At 38.1% G+C, this 25759-nt stretch overlaps 1 protein-coding gene across 1 annotated transcript; it reads left to right on the top strand.

Annotated features, from left to right (window-relative positions):
- Positions 1-1604: 1604 nt before the first annotated feature.
- Positions 1605-3938, top strand: LOC132344553 (heat shock transcription factor, Y-linked-like). The gene is made up of 3 exons (XM_059884235.1): positions 1605-2114; positions 2545-3122; positions 3920-3938. The coding sequence occupies exons 1-3, from the start codon at positions 1605-1607 to the stop codon at positions 3936-3938; spliced, it is 1107 nt and encodes a 368-aa protein (XP_059740218.1).
- The last annotated feature ends 21821 nt before the right edge of the window (positions 3939-25759 follow it).

Genomic DNA, 25759 nt, shown 5'->3' with positions numbered 1-25759 from the left:
AGTATGAAAACCGAGAGAAAGAGGTAGGAGATTGTAGACCTCCTGGTGTTCAATTTCACACCAGTCAGAATGGGTGCGATCCAAAAGTCCACAAGCAATCAATGTTGGAGAGGATGTGGAGAAAAGGGAACCCTCTTACACTGTTGCTGGGAATGCAAAGTAGTACAGCCACTATGGAGAACAGTGTGGAGATTCCTTAAAAAACTGGAAATAGAACTGCCTTATAATCCAGCAATCCCACTGCTGGGCATACACACTGAGAAAACCAGAATTGAAAGAGACACGTGTACCCCAATGTTCATCGCAGCACTGTTTCTAGTAGCCAGGACATGGAAGCAACCTAGATGTCCATCAGCAGATGAATGAATGAGAAAGCTGTGGTGCATATATACAATGGAGTGTTACTCAGCCATTAAAAAGAATAAATTTCAATCAGTTCTAATGAGGTGGATGAAACTGGAACCTATTATACAGAGTGAAGTAAGCCAGAAAGAAAAACACCAATACAGTATACTAACACATATATATGGAATTTAAAAGATGGTAACAATAACTCTGTATATGAGACAGCAAAAGAGACACTGATGTATAGAACAGTCTTTTGGACTCTTGGGAGAGGTAGAGGGTGAGATGATTTGGTAGAATGACATTGAAGCATGTATAATATCATGTATGAACGAGTCACCAGTTCAGGTTCGATGCACGATACTGGATGTTTGGGGCTGGTGTGCTGGGACGACCCAGAGGGATGGTATGGGGAGGGAGGAGGGAGGAGGTTTCAGGATGGGGAACACATGTATACCTGTGGCGGATTCATGTTGATGTATGGCAAAACCAGGACAATATTGTAAAGTTAAAAAATCAAATAAAAAATAATAAAATAAAATACACACAAAACAATTAAAAAAAAGTAATTTTAAACAGTGAGGCTAGAAAAGACAGAATCTAAGGATAATAATCAAGTGATAGAGAATAATAATGATTTAGCCATTAGTCAAATTCAAGGGTCTTTAGTTCCTCCTCAAGGGCCATCAATAACATCCTGAGCATTATCCTATGAACAGTTTTAGAGATGCCAAAGCCCCAGCCAGGCTGAAAGTTAAGTACAGAGACCACAGAGTAGTTGAAACCAGACAGTTAAAAGATTTTATTGCAGAGGCCAGTAGACCAATTTTGCTTGGGTAACAGTACTGAATATGAAAAATGTGTGTATAGAAGGGTGATAAATCACTTGTATTTCAGAAACCAAGTAGATTTATTGATGTGATTTTTCTGTGTAAAAATTCTTTAGGAATGAGATTTTGCATGCTTCATGGTTTTGGTTACTATTTCTGTAAGCAGGCTGTATTTTTAAGTTGATGCTGAAGTAAAGCCTAGCTGAACATCACCTTTCAATGGCTAGGAGACCAGTGATTTTGTGATGTCACAGCTACCCTTTGATTGCTAGGAGACAAGTGATTTTGTGATGTCACAGCCTTTTGACTTTGAGGACCTCTGCGATGGTCTAGAGAGTTTCTCTCTGTTGGCCAGCCAAGCAATTTTTGAAGTAGTGGTCAGTAAAATCAGACAAATGAGAAAAGGATCTGAAGAAAGATTTCTCTGAGATGGCACATATACCTTCAGAAATTCAAGATGGGCCTCCTAAGGATGAATCAACTGATTCAGAAACCTCCATTAGGTCTTTGTATGATTATACACTTACTAGGGACTCAGTTTTGAGATCTATGATTGAAGAATATGCTTTTCAGGCTTTGTCTGAGGATCTTGTGATAAAAAGGCCATGCTACAAATATTCTGTATCTGAAACAGATGAGGTGACTAATTTTCTTTCACTCACCTTTCCACAAAAACTTTGGAATATAGTTGAAAGTGATCAGTTTGAATCTATTTGGTGGGATGAGAGAGGCACATGTATAGTGATCCACGAAGAACTCTTTAAGAAAGAAGTCTTGGAAAGAAAGGCACCTTTCAGAATATTTGAAACCAAGAGTATGAAGAGTTTAATTCGACAGCTTAACCTTTATGGATTTAGTAAAAAGCGACAAACTTTTCAAAGATCTGCTTCACTACCTGTCTTTCTGGAAGAAGAAAACAACATCTCTCTTTTGAGTAAGGTATTCCAACATTTTCACTTATTGGCAATACGTAAGATGAAATCATGTGACCTAGAAAGCACATTTACATATGTAGCTAAAACCGAATTTAAACTTGAGCTAACAAATCGTTAAAAAGTTTTATTTTTTGAAGTTGAGAACAGCTGGATATGTTAAAATATTGGATGTTTGACAAACTTTCCTAGCACTGTGAAACCAGATATAAGTCCTGAAGCAACTTAAAGTGGTATTTACTGTATATATAAAATATATTTTTCATTGAGGATCATATTCTTTCTAACATGTTACCTGTTAAACTACTAATGGAGGTGTTTTATTTGATGCTATTTAGTTGGTTTCATTAAAGGAATACATTTTTATAACTTAGCTTTGCTTGTCAGTTTTACCTTGGTTTATAAAGAAACTAAATAATGTAATCCTTTGATTTTAGTTACAGACCTACTATAATCCAAATTTCAAAAGAGGTCATCCTCAACTTTTATTAAGAGTGCAAAGAAGAGTTGGGATTAATAATGTGTCTCAAATATCTTCATTAGTGCAAGATAACAAGAAGCATGTTAAAGCAAGTGTCAACGAAGATGATCGTAACTCTGAATTTATTCCAGAAATTAGTAGAGAGAGCGCATTTTCAGCCTCCACACGTTTACCTGTGCCTTTCATACAAAAGCCTCATACCATCCAGATTGTCACTTATACAAATGCCCTATCTCCATGTGACTTACCTAACCACCCATCACCAATATCGGTTAGACAAACAGAACAGATTTTGGTAAATCAACCTGCTGTTTTAAAAAAGTTGAGCATTTTTAATTGGCATTCACATAGCAGCTACACTCAAGTAAATGGCCCCATTGAGGACTTTGCTACTACAACTACATCTACTTCTCAGAACCACATTGTATCCCCATTACAGAGCACTTATTCTGGACTGATGGTGGAGCCTTCTAAATTTCCAGTCAGGCATAGCGATATGTCAGGCCATGACAATCCTTTTCCTAACCTGCAAGAGACAGGCAACTCGTGGTTCTCAGTGCCAACAAGCACTTACACATCTGCTTCCTCTCTTTCAAGTCAACTCATCAACAATCACCATTATATGGAAACCATGCTAATTAAAACTGACCTACCAAATACGTGTCAGATTATGGAGCCTAAGGAAGATTGAACGTTACTTTGGGAGATGTCAACAAATACCTACCATTCCTGTATTTGAACAATAAATTTACATGTTCATCTTCATAGTTTCATTTTCAATTTTTAAACAAAGAAGAGAAAATGAGGCTTTAGTTCATTGGTTTACTATTTTACTGCATGGTATTCCAAACTCTTCAGTTCAAGAAAGCATTCGTTATGCATCCTAGGTAAATGACACCTGATATAATATTTGTAAGCAAGAAAATGAGAAGCAAGGGAAAAGAGGTAATGGATGTAAAGTGATTTCTGAAATCATCCCTGCTGAAATGAAGGGGTGTCTAAATTAGGATGGTATGGGTGAAGAAAGAGATGCAAATAAAATTAGATAAATAAAAATACACAGTATGATCTTCAGCACATTCACATATTATATTCTATTAGTTACTGGTAGAGTCTTAAAGATTAGACAGCAGATTGTTTTCATTATAGAAATTAATTTTGTCCCTGAAAATATAGATATTGTAGTACATCCAAAATCATGATCACAATTATACCATCACTGTGATAGAAAAGATAGCATGATATAATCAGTGACTGGCCCATGGTCAGCACACGTTGTGTACTTTACAAGTAGTATTCTATAGGGTCATATTTGCGCTGCTGTCCTTAAGGTACGTCTTCATTTCCTGACACCAAGATTCCACCCTATAATTTCAAATGCATGTTTAGATGTTGCTTATCTGTCCCCATAGAGACAGAATAAATTCCTGGTCATTACTGCAGCACATCAGCATGGTTACAAAGTTCTTGGAAGACATGATATCTGTTTTCCTTAGTCATTTCATTATCTTTCTCTTCTGAAGCTACAATCACAAATTATTTTCAGTCATGCTAAGCCCTCAGAGAGGGCAATGACACCACGCTCCAGTACTCTTGCCTGGAAAATCCTATGGTCAGAGGAGCCAGGTAGGCTGCAGTCCATGGGGTCGCTAAGAGTTGGACACGACTCAGCGACTTCACTTTCACTTTTCACTTTCATGCATTGGAGAAGAAAATGGCAACCCACTCCAGTGTCCTTGCCTGGAGAATCCCAGGGATGTGGGGGCCTGTTGGGCTGCCGTCTATGGGGTCGCCTAGAGTCAAACACAACTGAAGTGACTTACCTAACCTTACCTTACCTTATGCTAAGCCCCTTCTAACAACTTTGTCTCAACTATTTCTTGCGGTTGGAAGGAACTACTGTTTGCCCTCCTACGAAGGAGAGTACAGATATCTTCAATGTGTTTTGGGTCTACCCTCTTTATGTATCTTTCACAACAGCTGAAACATAGAGCCTGAAAATGACACATTTTAAGTGCTTACTGAATTATCAATAAAGAAATGTAATAACCAATCAAATGCTCTACACATTACTCAACAACATTCTATAACCTGCACTACTATCATAATTCACCTTTCCTATTGACTGAGAAAATTTTCCAAGTTGATAAATATTTATTTTATTTACATGGATGTAAGAATTCTCAGGAGGCATGTATTCCGATGTTTGGAAGAATATTTCACGTTTTGATGTGACTTTTTGTGTGTGTGTTGTTTTGTTGTGTCAGTCAAAGTCTTTGGCATAGTCAAATAAGAGTAGCTGCTTTCCTGGAGTTCTCTTGCCTTTTGGAGGACCCAACGGGTGTTGACAATTGAATCTCGGGTTCCTCTGCCCTTTATAAATCCAGCTTGAACATCTGGGAGCTCATGGTTCACATTCTGTTGAAGCCTGGCTTGGGGAATTCTGAGCAGTTCTGGGCAAGTGTGTCAGACATGTGCAATTAAGTGGTAGTTTGGACATTCTTTGGATTGCCTTTCTTTGTGGTTGGAATGAAAACTGACCATTTCCAGTCCTCTGGCCACTGCTGAGTCTCCCAAATTTGCTGGCATATGGAGGGCAGCACACTCATATCATCATCTTTTAGAATTTGAAATATCTCAACTGAATTCCATCACCTCCACAAGCTTTGTTTGTCGTTATGCTTCCTAAGTCCCACTAGACTTCACATTCCAGGACATCGGGTCCTCAGGTGAACAATCACACCATCGTGCTTAACTGGGTCATGAAGATCTTTTGTGCACATTTCATCCATGTATTCTTCCCACCTCTTCTTAACAGTTTCTGTTTTGGCTACATCCATACCATTTCTGTCCTTTATTGTGCCCATGATTGCATGACATTTTCCCTTGGTATCTGTGATTTTCTTGAAGAGATCAGTAGACTTTCCAGTTCTATTGATTTGCTTTATTTATTGACATTGATAACTGAGGGTGGTTTTACCTCTCCTTGCAATTCTTTGGGGATCTTCATCCAAATGTGTAAAATTTTCTTTTCTTTTCTTTTTATGTGCTATCCAGATTTATTATTATATAAATACAGATTGAGAGGGAGCAGTTAACATTTATTTTCTATTTGAACACATGTTCCAAATTGATTAAAACAATGAATCAAAATATTTTGCATTTTAAAATAAAATAAAAACATTTATAGGTGTTGCAAAATTGTCCTTTAACACGGCTGGCAGGAAGAATGATGAAAACATTCCAGAAATAGTGTCAATAGTTACACAACACTGTGAATGTTCATTTTTCCCTCTAAGGTTTGCTTTATTTTATTTTATTTTTTAATTTTACAATATCATATTAGTTTTGCCATATATCAAAATGAATCTTCCACAGATATACATGTGTTCCCCATCCTGAAACCTCCTCCCTCCTCCATCCCCATACCATCCCTCTGGGTCATCCCAGTGCACCAGCCCCAAGCATCCAGTATTGTGCATGGAACCTGGACTGGTGACTCATTTCATATATGATATTATACATGTTTCAATGCCATTCTCCCAAATCATCCCACCCTCTCCCTCTCCCACAGAGTCCAAAAGACAGTTATATACATCTGTGTCTCTTTTGCTGTCTCCTCTCAGTGAACTCCGGGAATTGGTGATGGACAGAGAGGCCTGCCATGCTGCAATTCATGGAGTCACAAAGAGTTGGACATGACTGAGTGACTGATCTGATCTGATCTGATACAGGGTTATTGTTTTCTTTTTCCCCTTTTTGTTTAGCTTCGCTCCTCTTCTCAGCTCTTTGTGAGGCCTCGTAACTTTACCATTTTTCATTTCTTTTTCATGTGGATGGTCTTGATCACTTTTTCCTATACGATATCACTAACCTCCATCCATAGGTCTTCAGGCACTCATCTGTCAGATAGAATCCCCTGCATCTATTTATCAATTCCACTGTCTAATCATAAGGGTTTTGATTTTACATGTGTAAAGTATATTATTCCCTATTTCTTATAGGGAAATCTTCACCCAGATTTTTATCAAAGAAATACAGAAAACTCTATATGGTATTCAGGATATACATGAAATATAGCTGTTTGATGTTTGCGGTTTAGCTCAGATCTTAATTTCTGAATGACGGGAAATTCTCTTTCATGTGTACAAATCTGGAAAATGTTTCACTTGTGAACAATTGAGAATTCATATTTCATATGAGAACATTTCTCCCCAGATTGTCAAATGGGAAATACACAGAATTCCGAATCTCATATCAGAATACCTTCCAAACATTCTTGATGAAAAGATAGAGAATTTCAGAGCCCAAGCATGAAAATCTGTGGGAAAATTCTATATTTCTTGTAGGAAAATTAACACAGGTTTTTCAAATGGTAAATAGACAGTATTCAATATTTCATGAAGGAAAGACCTCACAAATATTTTCAAATGACAAATATGAAAAAATTCATGTTTCATGTGACCATGTGTGGATATGTGAAACAGACATTTTTGTATTTCCTGTCAAAGAATCTGCATCCATATTTTCATAACTCTAATGTAAAAAAATTCTACATTTTCTGCAGAATATTTCGTGTCCATACATTCATGTATGATGTACAGAGAATTCGTACTTTACGTTGGAAAATCTTTCTCCAGATTTGTATATGTGAATAATGGAGAATTTCATGTTTCACACCCTGAAATCTTTATCTAGGTTTTCATATGTGAAACTGAGAATTTCATCTTTTATGTAGGACTATCTCATTTCAGATGTCTATATTTGAAACAGATAATACTTTCATCAACAGGCGCCTTAATTATTATATTTCTTCTGTCATTTTGGTGTTGTCACTGGGATAACTAAGGTTATTCATATCTCCCACATAAATTCGGTTTCTAACTTGAGATTCATCTAGATTTTTATTTTTTCATGGTGTTCTCTGCACAGAAGTTAAATAATCAGGACAACAATATATAGCTTTGACTTGTTCCTTTCCCAATTTTGAATTAGTTCATTGTCCCCTGTCCAATTCTAACTGCTGCACCTTTACTAGCACACACGATTCCCAGGAGACATATAAGGTATTCTTGTATTCTTATCTCTAATAATTTTACAAAATTATGTTTCTTTCTTTCTTTCTTTCTTTTTTTTTGGTTTGTGTGTGATCCACAGTGTCCAAGTCATTAGCAGAGACAGTTAAGCAGATATAGATGATTGTATGCTATCTCCTTGCTTATTCTGTGATACAAACATCAATTCATGTGTACCTCTTATAATTAAATAACTAACTACACATTCCTGTTTTGTTTTTTTTTTTTTCAATTTTATTTTTTGGTCATTGCTGTCGTTTTCTCTCTTTTTTCAAGTAGTCAAGTACCAACTGGTAATTTCCTATGAACTTGCCATCTTATTATACAATAATTAAATTATGCCCATGGAAGTCTCACCTTTGATATCTACTGAATGGAATTGCGCTTTGAGATCTGAAGTTAGACATTTGTACGCTGGGAAAATGTCAGGAACGTTCAAAAAATAGCTAGAGATATTCAAGTGCTGCCTTTTTGAGCCCAATTTTGCTATTATATTTTATGTGGAAAGTTCTGCATTTCTTCATGCTGATGACAATTCCTCATTAAGAGAAATTTCCAAGGGGGAAAGAAAAAAAGACAACACAATATGCTTGATTGCATATTGAAAGTCAAAGTAGTACCAGTTACGTGTGTAGGTAAGCAATGTCCCATCAAACAGATTGATTCATGGCAACTAATGTTTCATGTTTTTCTGTCAAGGAAAAAAATAATAATTGAGCTTTCCAGGAAAAACTGAGAAGTTCCAAGAAGGCAGAAATGTAGGCAGATGTGAAATGCAACTCTCTCAATAAATGGATCACAAATAATACTTCTGCAAGGACAATAGTTCTCCCACAGCATCAAATAGCAGAAGACCCTGCTCACCAGAGTGTCCCATGTGGGTTCCAGACATACCTGAGTGAAAAGGAATTAAGAAGGGATTTAGAGGGATCCTGGGAGAGGACTGCTGTTGACTATGTGGAAATGGCCTGATGGAGCAGGTACGAGTCATTGTGTAGCAGGGAATACCTTTTGAGAATTCCCAAACTGCCAAAGCGACTGTACTGTGTCACACTCAGGAGGCAGAGATACCTTGGTAGCGCCTCACCTTCCCACCTGTTAACACCTACTATAAGGCAATAGAGAAAGACCAGCAGAAGTACCACTCATGCTCCTGCAAACACAGGCTAGAAAAGGATCCCATTCAGGCAAAACCTCTTCTGTCTATGGCTGCTGGCTCCTATTCATAACTAGCACCACCATGTTTCCAGAATTCCAAGCAGCTGTACCTTAACCTTCTGTGCTCATCATGGCAGACCCCAGTGCACCACAAGTGTCTCAAGTCAGACACATTTGGTGACCACATGTGAGGAAGGATGAAATTTACACCTGAGGCCCAGGGACAGAGCCATTAAGAAAGAGGATTATGAATCTTCCATCCAGTTGTGCATGCTGCAGATTAAATACACAGGATTAATGATGCAGACCCTGTGTCTACGGATTACATCCAAAGCTGAGAAGAGGTCAAAAAAAAAAAAAAAAAAAAATGCCCAGGCTCAGGCAGCTATAAGAACGCACAGGAATTATAGCAGTTTTGAGTCTGAGGTGCCCTTAGAGATATCCAGAATCCAGTTCTCTCCATCTTTGGAGAACTTCCCAAAGAGGTGTAATTGTCCTCTTGCCCATGTTGAGCACTAGGACACTCACAGATGAGACACAAGGAAATATGTATTATTCTTTTGATGCATTGAATTGTTGTGTTGTTTGTGCACTATTTTTCTCAGTTGTATGCTTCTTTGTTACTACACATTGATTTGATCTTGAAGATTATTTCAACTACATTTTTATTTTTTGTATAGCTATTTCTACTTTTACTTTGGTTTCCTATTTTCTGTGCCTTTAGTTGCTGTTGCATCACTTCATTCTTTAACATGGGTATGCATTTCTATATTAACTGTGGTTTTCTGTTATTCTGTGGGGGCTGTCCTGCTCTTCTTGTCAGATTTGCTTTCTTTATTTTTCAGTTGGCACTCTACTCTGGTGGTGTTTTTTGCCTTGAGATTTACTTGATTGGCTCTCATTATGAATCTGTTGTCTTCTCTGTAGTGTTTATTGCTTGTGGCACCTTTTACTTATTTATTTACCATTTATCTATGTTACTTTTTTAATCTCCTCAATCTATCACTATGGTATTGTAGTTCTCTGGGCATAAGTTGGGCCTGATATTTTCTGCTGTCATCATCTGAGAGGGTAACAGGCAGGAAGGCTGGGGTCTCCAAATGAAGGATTTGGCCTGAAAGTATCAGACATTTTTATCTCTCTTAAGTAGCAGGAGGAAACAAACTAGCAATATTTTTTTTTTCTGTCTTTATACAAATTTAAAAGGAGGTTTCTCTTAAAATGTTATATTGCCAGAATGACACCTGGTTTCATCTGAAGTTAACTATTCTCAAACCTTGAGATAACCAATGCATTTTTCTTATGGAAATGTTTGTCTTAAACTATGCTAATGTACTATGCTTTTACCCCAAACTCTGTTCTTAAGTCAGTTCCTCCTAATGGCTCAGAACCTACTTGACAAACCAGTATGTCATACTCGGATAATATTTCCCTAATCTATGTAAATGAATCATTTGTATGATAATCTATCCTTCTTCAAGACAATCATTTTATGGCCCGGGATGAATCATCTGATGCCAAGATTATCCCAAAATGCATCTTATGTGTGAGGGGGCCTGGTACCACTCTGAGTTTTAAAACATTCCTTTCTTTCATTAACAGACTACTAGTGACTATATAATATCCAGCTGAAGACTAGCAGGAGGGTACTCTTTCTGCCCCATTCTGATGCCTATATGAGAAGTTTTCTCTATCTCATTGATATTTTAATAAAATTTTATTATACAAAGCTCTGAGTGATCCAGCCTTATCTCTGGCCCCAGATTGAATTCCTCTCCTCTGGAGGCCAAGAATCCCAGCTCTTTGCATTCCATTACAACCTTTCACACTGAGACCAGGATCATGGGACACTAGAGAATTCCTGTCTACACTGATTATTAACTGGTGACAGTCTCGTTGAAGGCCTCTTTCTTAATGTCAGATGTACGGCACCCAACTGCCTACACAACCCAGGGCTGATGCCTCACACTACACAACAAGCAAGACAGAAAAACGCAACCAATCTTCAGCAAATAGACTGCCTAATGTCAGACTAATTCTATAGACATCTACAAATGACATGAACAGATATGGTATCACCATTAGAGACGGAAGACTCAACTGCAGATTCAAGAACATAGTTGTCAGTCTCTCCAACTGCAAAGCCCACACTAGACACTCAACTAATTTTATCAACTTGGAGTGGAGACGAGGAGCAATAACTATTATGCAGAAGTTTGGGAAGAAATGATGAGGAACGCAGTAGGGAAATGTGAAGTCAGAGAAATATGTTGTAGGCAAAGGAATGTGGTAAAAACTCAAAACATAACGAAAGAAAAAGTAGGCAGGCTCCTTGAAAATAACTTGGATGTTGTGGTAGTAAAGGTGATAAAACATTCTAGAAATGGAATGGGGAAAAGACAATAAACATTTCTATAGGGACTAGAAAAATGAATAAGTAACAGACACTCAACAACACACACACACAAAAAGACTTTGGCCTCCTATATGCTAATACACACTGTTGTACAGCAGAAGCCAACACAACACTGGAAAGAAACTATCCTCCAATTTAGAAATAAAGTTTAAAATGAAACACAAGTGTTCAAAGGCACACGAGACCAGACAAAGTTAATTGATACGTATAGTACATTTCACTGAAGCAGAGCAGAATACACACTTTTTCTAAAGTGAAAATAAAATATCTTCAAGATATATCACAAAATGGATCTCAAATCAAGCCTTGATAAATTTGAGATAGTGGTAATGGTATTAATCTTTTTTTTTTTTTTTTTAACCACAATGTTATGATTTACATAGCAGAATTTGCAGGTGAGGACTGTGAGAAACATGAATCCATGTAGATGAATAAATACAACTGTACATGGCCAAGAGATCACTCATGAAATGTGAGAGAAAATGAAAGAAAAATCTTAGAAGAAAATAATATTTAAAACATGATTATCCAAAAGTTATGGAGCATGCTAAAGCAGTAAAAGAGTGAAGTTGATAAATTGTACACATCTCAAGTAATCAACATAACCTACAATCTAAAGCATTTAGAGAAAGAAGAAAAATCAGGCAAAATTCCCCAAAGTGAATAGAAGGGGAAAAAATGATAAAAATCAAAGCAGAAATTTAAAAAAAAAGAAATGATTAAAAAAAAAAATAGCCAAAATCAGTATCACTAAAAAGGGTCTCTTGGAGAGGAGAAGTAAAATAGACAAATCATGATACAGACTTATCAAGACAAAGAGGACAACAAATCCATCAATTTGACATGACAAAGGATGACATTATGACTGATATAACAGAAATAACAAAGAGTCATAAGGGACTACAGCAAACAACTATAAGTCAATAAAATTTAGAATTTGAGCCATGGACAAATACTAAGAAATTCAGCTAAATTTTTTTTAGCTGAAAAAAAAAAAAAAAACAGAAAATATGAACAGAGCAATTACAAGCACTAAGATTGAAACTGTGATGAAAAAATTTCTAGTTGGCAAACTTAAACTCCAGAAAGCTTCACAGGGAAATTTTATGAACCAGTCAGAGAACTGCTGGCACATGCACTTCTGAAACGCTTCCAAAACTCTAGAGTGGAAGGAAAACCCAGAAGTCATCTTACAAGTTCACCATCACCCTGATATCAACCCCGAGATAACACAGAAAAAGAAAGTTAGAGACTAATATCTCATAGATGAACAGAGGCAAACATCCTTACCAAAATATGAGCAAAAAATTCCACCAATACCATAAAAGGATTGGACACCATAATTAAGTGTGGGGTTTATTCAAGATATGGAAACATTCTTCAATAGTTGCATATCAATGTATAGTCAAGGTTTAAAACCATATGATTACCTCAATAGTTGGTGAAAGTTTTTGAAATAATTCAACAAGTGTTTGTGATAGAAGCTCTTCAAAAACTGAACATAGAAAAAACGACCTCAACTTAACAAAGGCACACAGATCAAAAGTACAACAACATATCACCTCACACCATTCCAAATGGCCATCATTTAAAAAAAACACAACAACAGGGGAATGCCCTGTTGGTCCAGTGGCTAAGACACCATGATCCCTATGCAGGGGTCCCAGGTTTGATCCCTGGTCATGGAATTGAATTCCACACAGAGCGATTGAGGTTTGTGGCAACCAAATAAAGAAGTAATAAATATATGTGTGTGCATATTAATGCATTTAAGTGGAATCCAGAAAACAGATGCTGAGTAAACCATTTGGAGTGTAGGAAGAGATGCAGTCATGGAAAACAGACTTGTGGACACAGTGCAGGAAGGACATACCAAGTATGTAGTAGATAGCTATTGCTATGCAGTGCTCTAGTGGAATTGGTTTTGGAGTGGGAGAGGAGGCCCAAGTGGGAGATCGGAGGACTGCTCAAAAGGGAGGCTCACCTGTATTTACTAATAACTGATTTATTTTGCTGGGCAGCAGACACTAACACAACATTGTAAGGAAAGAAAACCAGTCTTTGTCTAATTTGTGCTAGTGACAAGTAAAGCATCACTGCATGCCAATTAAAATGTGTACCCAGGATGGCTTTAGTATGCATAGGCAAAGAAAAAGCAAAAAAAAAAAAAAAAAAAAAAAGAGACAAACTTAAATGCAGAGCTATGTTGGGCAGAATAAATTCAGACTCTACACTTGTGTCCCTTCACTTCCCTAATTTTCCATTGTTTCCAAAAGTAAAGAACGGCTTTCTAAAAGTAAAGTAAACATATATGGTTATATATTTTCATAAACTGATGTCACCGGTTTATGAAACCATGAATACCCTCAAGTTTAATTTTATTTTTTAAATTTAATTTTATTTTTTAACTTTACAATATTGTATTGGCTTTGCCATATATCAAAATGAATCCACCACAGGTATACATGTATTCCCCATCCTGAACCCTCCTCCCACCTCCCTCCCCATACCATCCCTCTGGGTCGTCCCAGTGCACCAGCCCCAAGTAATAGCTGACCTTTGACTTTCAAAACTTTGGGAAGTAGGAATTAGTAAACATAGGTTAACAGTGAGGTGCTGCACAAGAATCCCTTATATTGCAGTTCTAGAATGTGTGCTACCTAATGGGAAAAATGCATAGTTCAAACGTGGAGAATTATGTTTTCTTCATCAAGCCTTTCATTCTAAGAAGGATTTAATCATGAGAAGCGACTTCTCAAGTATCGCAAAAAGACTGCTCTAACGAAGGATAGGAGGATCCAAGTTTTACAGAAATTTTGGTACAATGATCAGGTATGGAGAATGTCTGAATATTATGGTTAACGAAAGAAAAACTGGACACCTCAAGTGAATGGATTTAAATATTTTCTACCTATGGTAGATGCAAGAATCTGGGCTCCTTGAAATAATTCCTTTGATAATCACCTTAACTAGGGCTAGTATCTATTCTTTCTGTCTCAAGTCAGTTCTTCAGGCCATGCCAGCTTCAAGTGCAGTAACTAAGGACTTGATAGTGGGCAAACTGATTTCATCAAGAGTTCCCCCAGGTTTTACGTTTATGGATAGATTCAAGGGCTTATGACTTGATGCCTGCAGCATCATTTGTTTACTGATATGGCTGGCAAATTTCTTGGTTCACAGTGTGCTCTATTCTCTACAACCTCAGAAAGATACTGTCTCTAGAAAGATTCTTACACTCTCAAAGAAGTTGACTGTGGGCTTCTGCCTGAATAGGACATTAGTTCAGTTCAGTTCAATTCAGTCGCTCAGTCATGTCCAACTCTTTGCGACCCCATGAATCGCAGCACGCCAGGCCTCCCTGTCCATCACCATCTCTCACGTTCATCGAGTCGGTGATGCTATCCATCCATCTTATCACCTGTCACCCCATTCTCCTCCTGCCTCCAATCCCTCCCAGCATCAGAGTCAGAGGACCTAAAGTAATGTGAAAATACCTAATACAGGTTTAGTATAAATGCCAAAAAGACAGGAGACTGAAAGCAAACTATAAATCTGAGGAACATGACCCAAAACACTTCAAGATCAAAGAAGGGTAAAAAAAAATATATATATATTTAAAATTATGTACCTACACTGATATGTTCAAATAGGCATATAAACACATACTGTGTGTGTGTGTGTGTGTGTGTATGTCATATTTTCAATTGTACCTGAACTTTCTTTGGAATATTCTCAAAAATATGCTTCACATTAAGGCATAAAACAAGTCTTAGTATTTTACATAATACCAAGTATATTCTCTGAAAACCAAGATGTGAAGCTAAAATTTAAAAATGGAATATGTGTTTGCAAATTTGTCAATGTATGAAAAATTATACAAGATATTCCTAAAGAACCAATATTTCAAAGGGTAAGTCACAAGTGAAATTATATAATTCTCTGACATGAATGTAAGTGAAACCACTTTTAGCAAATCATTAGATCCTGCAAAAGGACATACCTGCAGTTATATACCTCCTGCAAAATATATACTGCTACCTGTAGACAGCAAAATTATATACCCAAACTTTCAACATATACATATGCATGTATATGTGTAGCCATATATAAGCTAATGGTTGCCCAGGTAGTATTAGTACTAAGGAACCTGTCTTCTAACATAGAGGTCATAAGACAGGCAGGTTCGATCTGAGTTGGGAAGATCTCCTGGAACTAAGGATGGCAACCCATTCCTACTTTTTCACCTTGAGAATCCCATGCATTGAGGATACATTATGGTGACAGTCTGTGTGATACAGAGTGTCAGACAGGAATGTAGTGACGTAACACATGAAATATCACTTGAACGGGTATGTATGTATGTATTACACTTGTTCCTTTCATATATTACCAATGACATGCTCAACAACAACAACAACAACAAAACAGTTAATTTACTCATTTCATTTCAGTCACAGGCCCGTGTCCGAATCTTTGTCACCCCATGAATCACACCACACCAGGCCTCCCTGTCCATTACTAACTCCTGGAGTTCAGGCAAACATATGTTCATCCAGACGATGATGCCATCCAGCCATCTCATCCTCTGTCGTTCCCTTCTCCTCCTGATCCAAATCCCTCCCATCATCAGAGATTTTTATTTGTCAACTCTATGAGTGAGGTGGCCAAAATACTGGAATTTCAGCTTTAGCATCAGTCTTTCCAAAGAACACCCAAGACTGGTCTCCTTAAGGATGGACTGGTGGGATCTGCTTGCAGTCCAAGGGACTCTCAAGAGTCTCCTCCAACACCAGAGTTCAAAAGCATCAATTTTTTGGTACTCAGCTTTCTTCACAGTCCAACTCTCATATCAATATATGACCACTGGAAAAAAACATAGCCTTGACTAGATGGACTTTCGTTGGCAAAATAATGTCTCTGCTTTTTAAAATGAGATCTAAGTTGGACATAACTTTCCCTCCAAGGAGTAAATGTCTTTTAATTTCATGGCTACAATCACCATCTGCAGTGATTCTGGAGCTCCAAAAATAAAGCCTGACATAGTTTCCACTGTTTTCCCATCTATTTCCCATGATGTGATGGGACCAGATGCCATGATCTTCGTTGCAGAATGTTGTGCTTTAAGCCCAGTTTTTCACTTTCCTGTTTCACTTTCATCAAGAGGCTTGACACTTCCTCTTCATTTTCTGCCATAAGTGTGGTGTTATCTGCATATCTGAAGTTATTGACATTTCTCCTGGCAATCTGGACTCCAGCTTCTGCTTCTTCCAGCCTAGAGTTTCTCATGATGTACTCTGCATTCATACCAAATAAGCAGGGTGGCAATATACAACCTTGACGTCCTCCTCTTTCTATTTGGAACCCATCTGTTGTTCCGTGTCCATTTCTAATTGTTGCTTCCTGACTTGCATATAGGTTTCTCCAGAGGCAGGCCAGGTGGTCTGGTATTTCCATCTCTTTCAGAATCTTCCACAGTTTATAGTGATCCACACAATCCAAGCTTTGGCATAGTCAATAAAGCAGAAATAGGTGTTTTTTGGTTTGTTTGTTTTTAATTTTCTGGAACCTTCTTGCTTTTTCAATGATCCAAGATTGTTGGCATTTGGATCTCTGGTTCCTCTGCATTTTCTAAAACTAGTTTGAACATCTGGAAGTTCACGGTTCCTGTATTAATGAAACCTGGCTTGGAGAACTTTGAGCATTACTTCACTAGAACGTGAGATGAGTGTAATTGTGTGGTAATCTGAGCATTATTGGGCACTGTGTTTCTTTGGGGTTGGAATGAAAACCGATCTTTTTCAGTCCCATGGCCACTGCTATGTTTTCCAATTTGCTGGCATATTGAGTTCAGCACTTTCACAGCATCATCTTTCAGGATGTGTAATAGCTCAGCTAGAATTCCATAACCTCCACTAGCTTTATTCGGAGTGATTCTTTCTATGGCCCATTTGACTTGACATTCCAGGATGTCTGGCTCTAGGTGAGCGATCACACCATCGTGAATATCTGGGTCTTGAAGATCTATTTTGTACAGTTCTAGTCTGTATTCCTGCCACTTGTCTTAATATTTTCTGAGTCTTTTAGGTCCGTAAAATTTCTGTCCTCTATAGAACCCATCTTTGCATGAAATGTTCCTTCAGTATCGCTAATTTTCTTGAGGGGATGGTCTTTCCCATTCTTTTGCTTTCCTCTATTTCTTTGCATTGATCGCTGAGGAAGGCTTTCTTATCTCTCCTTGCTACTCTTGAGAACACTGCATTCAGATGCTTATATCACTCCTTTTCTCCTTTCTTTTTCACTTCTCTTCTTTTCACAGCTATTTTTAAGGCCTCCAGAGACACCTATTTTGCTGTTTTGCATTTCTTTTCCATGAGGATAGTCGTGATACCTGTCTCCTGTACAATGTCACAAACCTCTGTCCATAGTTCATCATGCACTCTATCCGATCTAGTCCCTTAAATTTATTTCTCACTTCTACTATATAATCATAAAGGATTGGATTTAGGTCATACCTCAAAAAGTTGACTTAAAAGCCAACATTCAGAAAACTAAGATCATGGCATCGGTTTTCATCACTTCATGGGAAATAGATGGGAAAACAGTGGAAACAGAGTCATACTTCATTTGGGGGGGGGGGGAGGGTGCTGCAAAATCACCGCAGATGGTGATTGCAGCCATGAAATTAAAAGACGCTTACTCCTTGGAAGGAAAGTTATGGCCATCCTCGATAGCATATTCAAAAGCAGAAACATTACTTTGCCAACAAAGGACCGTCTAGTCAAAACTGTGGTTTTTCCAGTAGTTATGTATGGATGTGAGAGCTGTGCTGTGAAGAAAGCTTAGCGCCAAAGAATTGACACTTTTGAACTGTGGCATTGGAGAAGACTCCTGAGAGTCACATAGACTGCAAGGAGTCCAATCAGTCCATTCTAAAGGAGATCAGACCTTGGTGTTCTTTGGAAGGAATGATGCTAAAGCTGAAACTCCAGTAATTTGGCCATCTCATTCGAGAGTTGACTCTGGAAACTACTGAAGCTGAGATAAATTGGGGGCACAAAGAAAAGGGGACGACAGAGGATGAGATGGCTGGATGGCATCACTGACTCAATGGATGTGAGTTTGAGTGAACTCTGGGAGTTTTTGATGGACAGGGAGGCCTGGTGTGCTGCAATCCATGGGGTCACAAAGAGTCGGACATGACTGAGCGACTGAACTGAATGCATGCAAAATTAAACAACACATTCTGAAGGGCTCGATGAGGTGAAGAATAACTCACAGGGGAAATGGGAACATATTCTAAGGTGATTTAAAATGAAAACCCAATGTAGAAAGTCATCAGATACAGCAGAAGAAGAACCCATATATATTTAAGGTTACATAAAAAGAAAGCTCTTCAATTCTGGGGAGAAGGTAATGCCTTCTTTAAAAGCTGGGAAAAAAATCTAATTTCACAGAAAGAAGAAAGAGGAAATGAACAAATATTAGTATGGTTTTAAGTTAATAGAAAAAGAATACAGAAAATTGAACATGAAACAAAGATAGTAAAAAGAATATTAGGTAAACTAAAAAACGAAAAGAGCAGATTTAGTTACTGAAATGAGAATGAATAAGATGCCATTGCTACTAAACATACTAAAAAAGGAGGAATTTGGGTATTTACAAAAGGAATATCTGTCAATAAAAGTCTCAAACTATGTGAAGCAGTCAAATTGCTAGAATAACAGAGTGACTAAAACAATTTTATATACTGGGGGGGGGGGGTGGGAAACGAACAGATTAATAAAAAAAAAGAAGAAGAAGAAGTTGAATTGGTTATCCCATTGTTTGTAAATAAGCCCTTAGGACCAGTTTCTTTTAAACCTGTACTATTCAGGTCGGTAGGTGCCCAATATGCTATTGGAGATGAGTGGAGAAAGAACTCCAGAAAGAATGAAGACATGGAGCCAATGCAAAAACAATACCCAGTTGTGCATGTGACTGGTGACAGAAGCAAGGTCCGATGCATCAAAGAGCAATATTGCATAGAAACCTGGAATATGGGGTCCATGAATGAAGGCAAATTGGAAGTTGTTAAACAGGAGATGGCAAGAGTGATCATCGACATTCTAGGAATCAGCAAATTAAAATGGACTGGAATGGGTGAATGTAACTCAGATGACCATGATATCTACTACTGTGGGCAGGAATCCCTTAGAAGAAATGGAGTAGCCATCATGGTCAACAAAAGAGTCCAAAATGCAGTACTTGGATGCAATCTCAAAAACGACAGAATGATTTCTGTTTGTCCAAGGCAAACCATTCAAAATCACAGTAACCCAAGCCTATGCACCAGCCAGAAATGCTGAAGACGCTGAAGTTGAATGGTTCTATGAAGAACCACAAGACCTTTTAGAACTAACAACCGAAAAGAAATTCTTTTCATTATAAGGGACTGGAATGCAAAAGTAGGAAGTCAAGAAACACCTGTGATAACAGGCAAATTTAGCCTTTAATACAGAATAAAGCAGGGAAAAGGCTATCAGAGTTTGGTTTTCCCTACTTTCTTGAATTTAAGTCTGAATTAGGTAATAAGGAGTTCATGATCTGAGCCACAGTCAGCTCCTGATCTTGTTTTTGCTGACTGTATAGAGCTTCTCCATCTCTGACTGGAAAGAATAGAATCAATTTGATTTTGGTGTTGACCATCTGGTGATGTTCATGTTAGAGTCTTCACTTGTGTTGTTGAAAGAGGGTGTTTGCTATGACCAGTGCATTCTCCTGGCCAAACTCTGTTAGCCTAGCGTAGTTCTAGATATTTTAATTGCTGTTGTTCATTCATTGAGTCATGTCCAACCCTTTGTGACTGTAGCACAGCAGGCCTCCCTCTCTTTCAGTGTTTCCCATAGTTTGCTCAAACACATGTCCATTGAACTGGTGATGCCCTCCAAACATCTCATCCTCTATCAGCACCTTCTCCTCCTGTCCTCAGTCTTTCCCAGTGTCATGGTGTTTTCCAGAGTTGGTTCTTTGAATTAGTTTAGCAAAATCCTCGACTTTCAGCTTCAGTATGAGTGCTTCAGATGTGTATCCAGGGTTGGTTTCCTTGTGGATTGATTGGCGGGATCTGTTTGCAGTTCAAGGGACCCCTAAGAGTTTTCTCCAACATCACTGTTTGAAGGCATCAGTTCTCGAGCTCTCAGCCTTCTTTAGATTCCAATTCTCACACATTTACATGACTAATGGATAAACAATAGGGGTTGTGACTGAGGAGACCTTTGTTAATAAGCTCATCTTTCTTCTTTTTAATACAAGGTCAAGGTTTTTCCATAGTTTTTTCTCCAAGAAGAAAGTGTCTCTTCATTTCATGCCTGCAGTCACCATTCACAGTGATTTTGGAGCCCAAGAAAATTAAGTTTATCACTTATTCCATGTTTTCCCCTTCTATTTGCCAAGTCGTGATGGGACCAGACACCTTGTGTTGTTCATTTGACTATTGAGTTCTCAGCGAGGTTTCTACACTCCTCATTCATCCTTAGCAAGACCCTCTTTAGCTCCTCTTCACCTTCTCTTTTTACAGTGTTTCTATCTGTCTTTCTAAGTTTGTTGAAGTTTATCCCAGAAACATTGATTCTAGTTTATTATCCACCCAGCCTGGCCTTTTGAATAGTATAGTCTGCATATATTTCACATAAGAAGACTGATAATATGCAGTCTTGTCACTCACCTTTCCCAGGTTTATACTGATCAATTTTTCCATGTCTTGTTCCAACTCTTACATCTTGAACGGCATACACATTTCTCATGTGACAGGTTAGAAGGTCCATGATTCCTGTCTCTTTCAAAGTGTTCACAGTTTACTGTGATATACACAGTCAATGTCTTTAGTGGAGTCACTGAAGCAGAAGTAAATGATTTTCTGAAATTCCTGGTTCCCTCTAGGATCCAATGAATGTTTCCAAATTGTTCTCTGGTTCATGTATTGTTTCCAAGTCGAGCTTTCCCCTTGAAAGTTCTTAGTTTATGTACTGTTGTAGAATTTTGAGTTTTATCCAGCTAACATGTGAAAGGAGCAACCGTGCATGCTTGTTTGAATATTCTTTGGCCTTACCTACCTTTGGTGTGAATGAAAACTGTCCTTTTCCAAACTCATGTCCACTGATGAGTTTTGCAAATCTGATGACATATGAACTCAGTGTCCCAGTTTCACCACATCATTAAGAGTTTAGCAGTTTCATGTTAATGACTGCTTAAAATTTTTGCTTAAACCATTTGATTTCTCCTTCATATCTGAATAAGATCCGTGTTGGTGTTGGTTTTGGCTTGTTCATAATTTTGAGAATGTTCTACCATGCTCTACTGGCCTGAAGAGTTTCTATTGAAAGTTCAGCTGCTATCTTTATGGGGATCTGACAGTATATTTATGTCTTTACTCTCGCTGCTCTTAATGTTTGTTTTTTTGTGTTTAAATTTTCAGTGTTTGGTTAAAATATTGTTGTGGGATATTTCACTTTGGGTTCATCCTGTTTGTTGGGACATGCTGTGTTGGGACTCAAGGAGCTATTTCCTTGCCCATTTAATGGAGGTTTTCAACTTTTATCTCTTGAAGAATTTTCTCAAGCACCCAAACACCTTTTTTTTTTTTTTTCTTTTTCCTTTCCTTTCTTTTTTCTTTTCTTTCTTTTTTTTTTTTTTGTGGTCTTTTCCATGTGGATATCCTCACAGTATGGCATTTAATACTGTCTAAGAATTATCAGAGCTTTTAATGTTTTCCTTCTCTAAAAAAATATGTATTTACACATGCCACTGTGTTTTCTTTATTCCCTCCTTTCTCAGTTCGGTTCAGTTCAGTCAGTTGTGTCTGACCCCATGAATCACAGCATTTCAGGCCTCCCTATCCATCACCAACTCCTGGAGTTCACTCAAACTCATGTCCATCGAGTCAGTGATGCCATCCAGCCATGTCATCCTCTGTTATCACCTACTCCTCCTGCCCCTAATCCCTCCCAGCATCAGAGTCTTTTCCAATGAGTCAACTCTTCGCACGAGGTGGCCAAAGTATTGGAATTTCAGCTTTAGCATCAGTCCTTTCAATGAACACCCAAGATTGATCTCCTTTAGAATGAACTGGTTGGATCTCATTGCAGTCCAAGGGAGTCTCAAGAGTCATTTGAACACCACAGTTCAAAAACATCGATTTTTTGGTGCTCAGCTTTGTTCACAGCCCAACTCTCACATCCATACATGACCACTTTAAAAACCATAGCCTTGACTAGTCGGACATTTGTTGGCAAAGTAATGTCTCTGCTTTTGAATATGTTATCTAGGTGGTGCACAATTTTCCTTCCAAGGAGTAAGCATCTTTTAATTTCATGGCTGCAAATCACCAACTGTATTGATTTTCCAGCCCTCCAAAAAATAGAGTCTGACACTGTTTCCACTGTTTCCCCATGTATTTTCCATCTCATTAGAACTGATTATGGATGAAACTGGAACCTATTATACAGAGTGAAGTAAGCCAGAAAGAAAAACACCAATAGAGTATACTAACACATATATATGGAATTTAGAAAGATGGTAACAATAACCCTGTGTACGAGACAGCAAAAGAGACACAGATGTATAGAACAGTCTTTTGGACTCTGTGGGAGAGGGAGTGGGTGGGATGATTTGGGAAAATGGCATTGAAACCTGTATAATATCATGTATGAAACGAGTCGCCAGTCCAGGTTCGATGCATGGTACTGGATGCTTGGGGCTGGTGCACTGGGATGACCCAGAGGGAGGGTAGGGGAGGAAGGAGGGAGGAGGGTTCAGGATGGGGAACTCAGGTATACCTGTGGTGGATTCATTTTGATATTTGGCAAAACTAATACAATATTGTAAAGTTTAAAATAAATAAATAAAGCTCAACATTCAGAAAACTGAGAAAAAAAATGTACTTTTTAATGGCTGAGTAATACTCCATTGTGTATATGTACCACAGCTTTCTTATCCATTCATCTGCTGATGGGCATCTAGGTTGCTTCTGTGTCCTGGCTATTATAAACAGTGTTGCTATGAACATTGGGGTACACGTGTCTCTTTCAATTCTGGTTTCCTGGGTGTGTATGCCTAGCAGTGGGATTGCTGGATCATAAGGCAGTTCTATTTCCAGCTTTTTAAGGAATCTCCACACTGTTCTCCACAGTGGCTGTACTAGTTTGCATTCCCACCAACAGTGTAAGGGGGTTCCCTTTTCTCTACACCCTCTCCAGCATTTATTGCTTGTAGACTTTTGGATCACAGCCATTCTGACTGGCATGAAATGGTACCTCATTATGGTTTTGATTTGCATTTTTCGGATAATGAGTGATGTTGAGCATCTTTTCATGTGTTTGTTAGCCATTTGTATGTCTTCTTTGGAGAAATGTCTATTTAGTTCTTTGGGCCATTTTTTGATTGGGCCGTTTATTTTTCTGGAATTAGCTGTAGGAGTTGCTTGTATATTTTTGAGATTAGTTGTTTGTCAGTTGCTTCATTTGCTATTATTTTCTCCCATTCTGAAGGCTGTCTTTTCACCTTGCTTATAGTTTCCTTTGTTGTGCAGAATATTTTAAGTTTAATTAGGCCCCTCAAAATGGATTAAAGATCTAAACGTAAGACCAGAAACTATAAAACTCCTAGAGGAGAACATAGGCAAAACATTCTCCGACATACATCACGGCAGGATCCTCTATGACCCACCTCCCGGAATATTGGAAATAAAAGCAAAAATAAGCAAATGGGACCTTATTAAACTTAAAAGCTTCATTTGGTTTAGATTGCAGTGGTTTTGGTCCCCTTTCTGCAGGCCGCAGCATTTTGGATCCAGTTTGTGGTGGAATCTGATCTTTGTGGGTGGGACTGAACCTGTAAGTTTTCAAGCTTTAATGTTTGGGATATTGTGTGCCTGTGGTCTGTCAGGTGGTGCTGAATCACTTCTCTATGAAATGCAATGAATTGTCCTGTAATGTGCATTGTGTTGTCTGTGGGTTTGGTACAGCTTCAGGTAGTACCTTTTATAATGTTCATTTTTGTGTTGCTGCTTTGCTGGAGAATAGGTGTGAGTTGTCTTGCACTGAAATTGCTGGTTTCAGCTTGGGGCTTCATTTCCATGTAGGCATGGAACCTTTTGACTTTGCTTCTTTTTTAAAGTTCATTGGTGTCAGGAGTTCAACAATGATCTAAAGCTCTGGATTAACTTCATGGCCTCTGCGTTTTGGTGCTGAGTTACAGTCACATTAAGAATTCTGCATCCTCAGAACAGAGGAGAAAACCCAAGGTTGATGGTGAAGCAATTTTCCATAATCAAAAACAGTTAAAGGAATTGACAGAGTTATATGGATCAGAGCAAACTGAGGAGGGAGATAAAGGTTTCTAGGAGGAGTAAAGGGAGAGTAAAAAGGCAAGAGTGCAATCAACTGGGAATTAAATTAATAAGTGAAAATAGATTCCAAATACAGAATTCCTAAAGGATAAACATTTATTAATAAAAAGTTTCAAAATCAAAGATTAAGAACCTAGAATAGTATTTAAACTCCTATGATTACTGGAGAAAATTTAGAAGTCAAAATAATTATCAAACATTTATATTGTGGTATATAGAAATGAAATTAAAGGGAATGATAAGGAACAAAAGAGTGTTTAATTAAAAAACATGAAAACAGTAAAGAATAATCTACCAATTTCTCTAGAGAAATTGTTGTGAGTTTAGTGGTGCCAGATCAGTGTCAGACAATCTGTTTTTCCTGCTTCTACTTGTTGTCCAATACTATTGCTGTCCTTGAATTGCACAGTTTCTACATTAGCTTCAGAGTTTCAATCTGTAGCTTCTGTCACTTCTGGGCTAGTTCACCCTTCTTTGCTTATTTTTACTTCCTCATTTTGCAATTCTCTTCTGTGACATGCTTACACAAGACTAGTTTGCACCATAACACAAGGGGACAGCAGGCCCTTATTTGTATCAGTGGTACAATGATGAGGAGGAGCACACTGAAAAAAAAAAAAAAAAAAAAACACCTGTAGAATATGTGGGTGAGGGTGCTTAAGGTGGATGGAGCACAGTGGGCTTGCCACTGTCATAGGTGACATGTACTTCCTCAGTCCACCCAGCTCAGGTTCCTGGGTAATCTGCGATGGCACTGCCCAAAGTGTTCCCTGTGTTTCATGCACATCCCAAGTCTAAGCCACTCAGGCTCCTAGGTGATCTTCAAGGGCACTGAACTCAGTTGGCTATGTGCATTGTTTCCTTCCCTGTTCCAAACTGCTCAGGCATCTGGATGGCAGGAAAGGCACCTCCAGGGTAGGTCATGCATCTTATGTACCTGTCAACCACTCAGTTTGTCTGTAGCATAAGGGAGTCAGAGAAGGCAAGGTTCAGAAAAAGAATGAGACCAGCACTTTACAGGAACAGATCACCTTTAATAAGGTGAGAAAGGGCAGCAGTCAGATTAGTGAGCTGCTGCACTAACCCAAGACAAGAGTAAATATATATATAGGCATATATTTGGAAAGCCACTGTCTTA

The sequence above is a fragment of the Bos taurus genome, chromosome Y (assembly GCF_002263795.3).
Source record: "Bos taurus isolate L1 Dominette 01449 registration number 42190680 breed Hereford chromosome Y, ARS-UCD2.0, whole genome shotgun sequence".
NCBI classification, from domain to species: domain Eukaryota; kingdom Metazoa; phylum Chordata; class Mammalia; order Artiodactyla; family Bovidae; genus Bos; species Bos taurus.
This window is presented reverse-complemented; position numbering and strand designations above follow the sequence as displayed.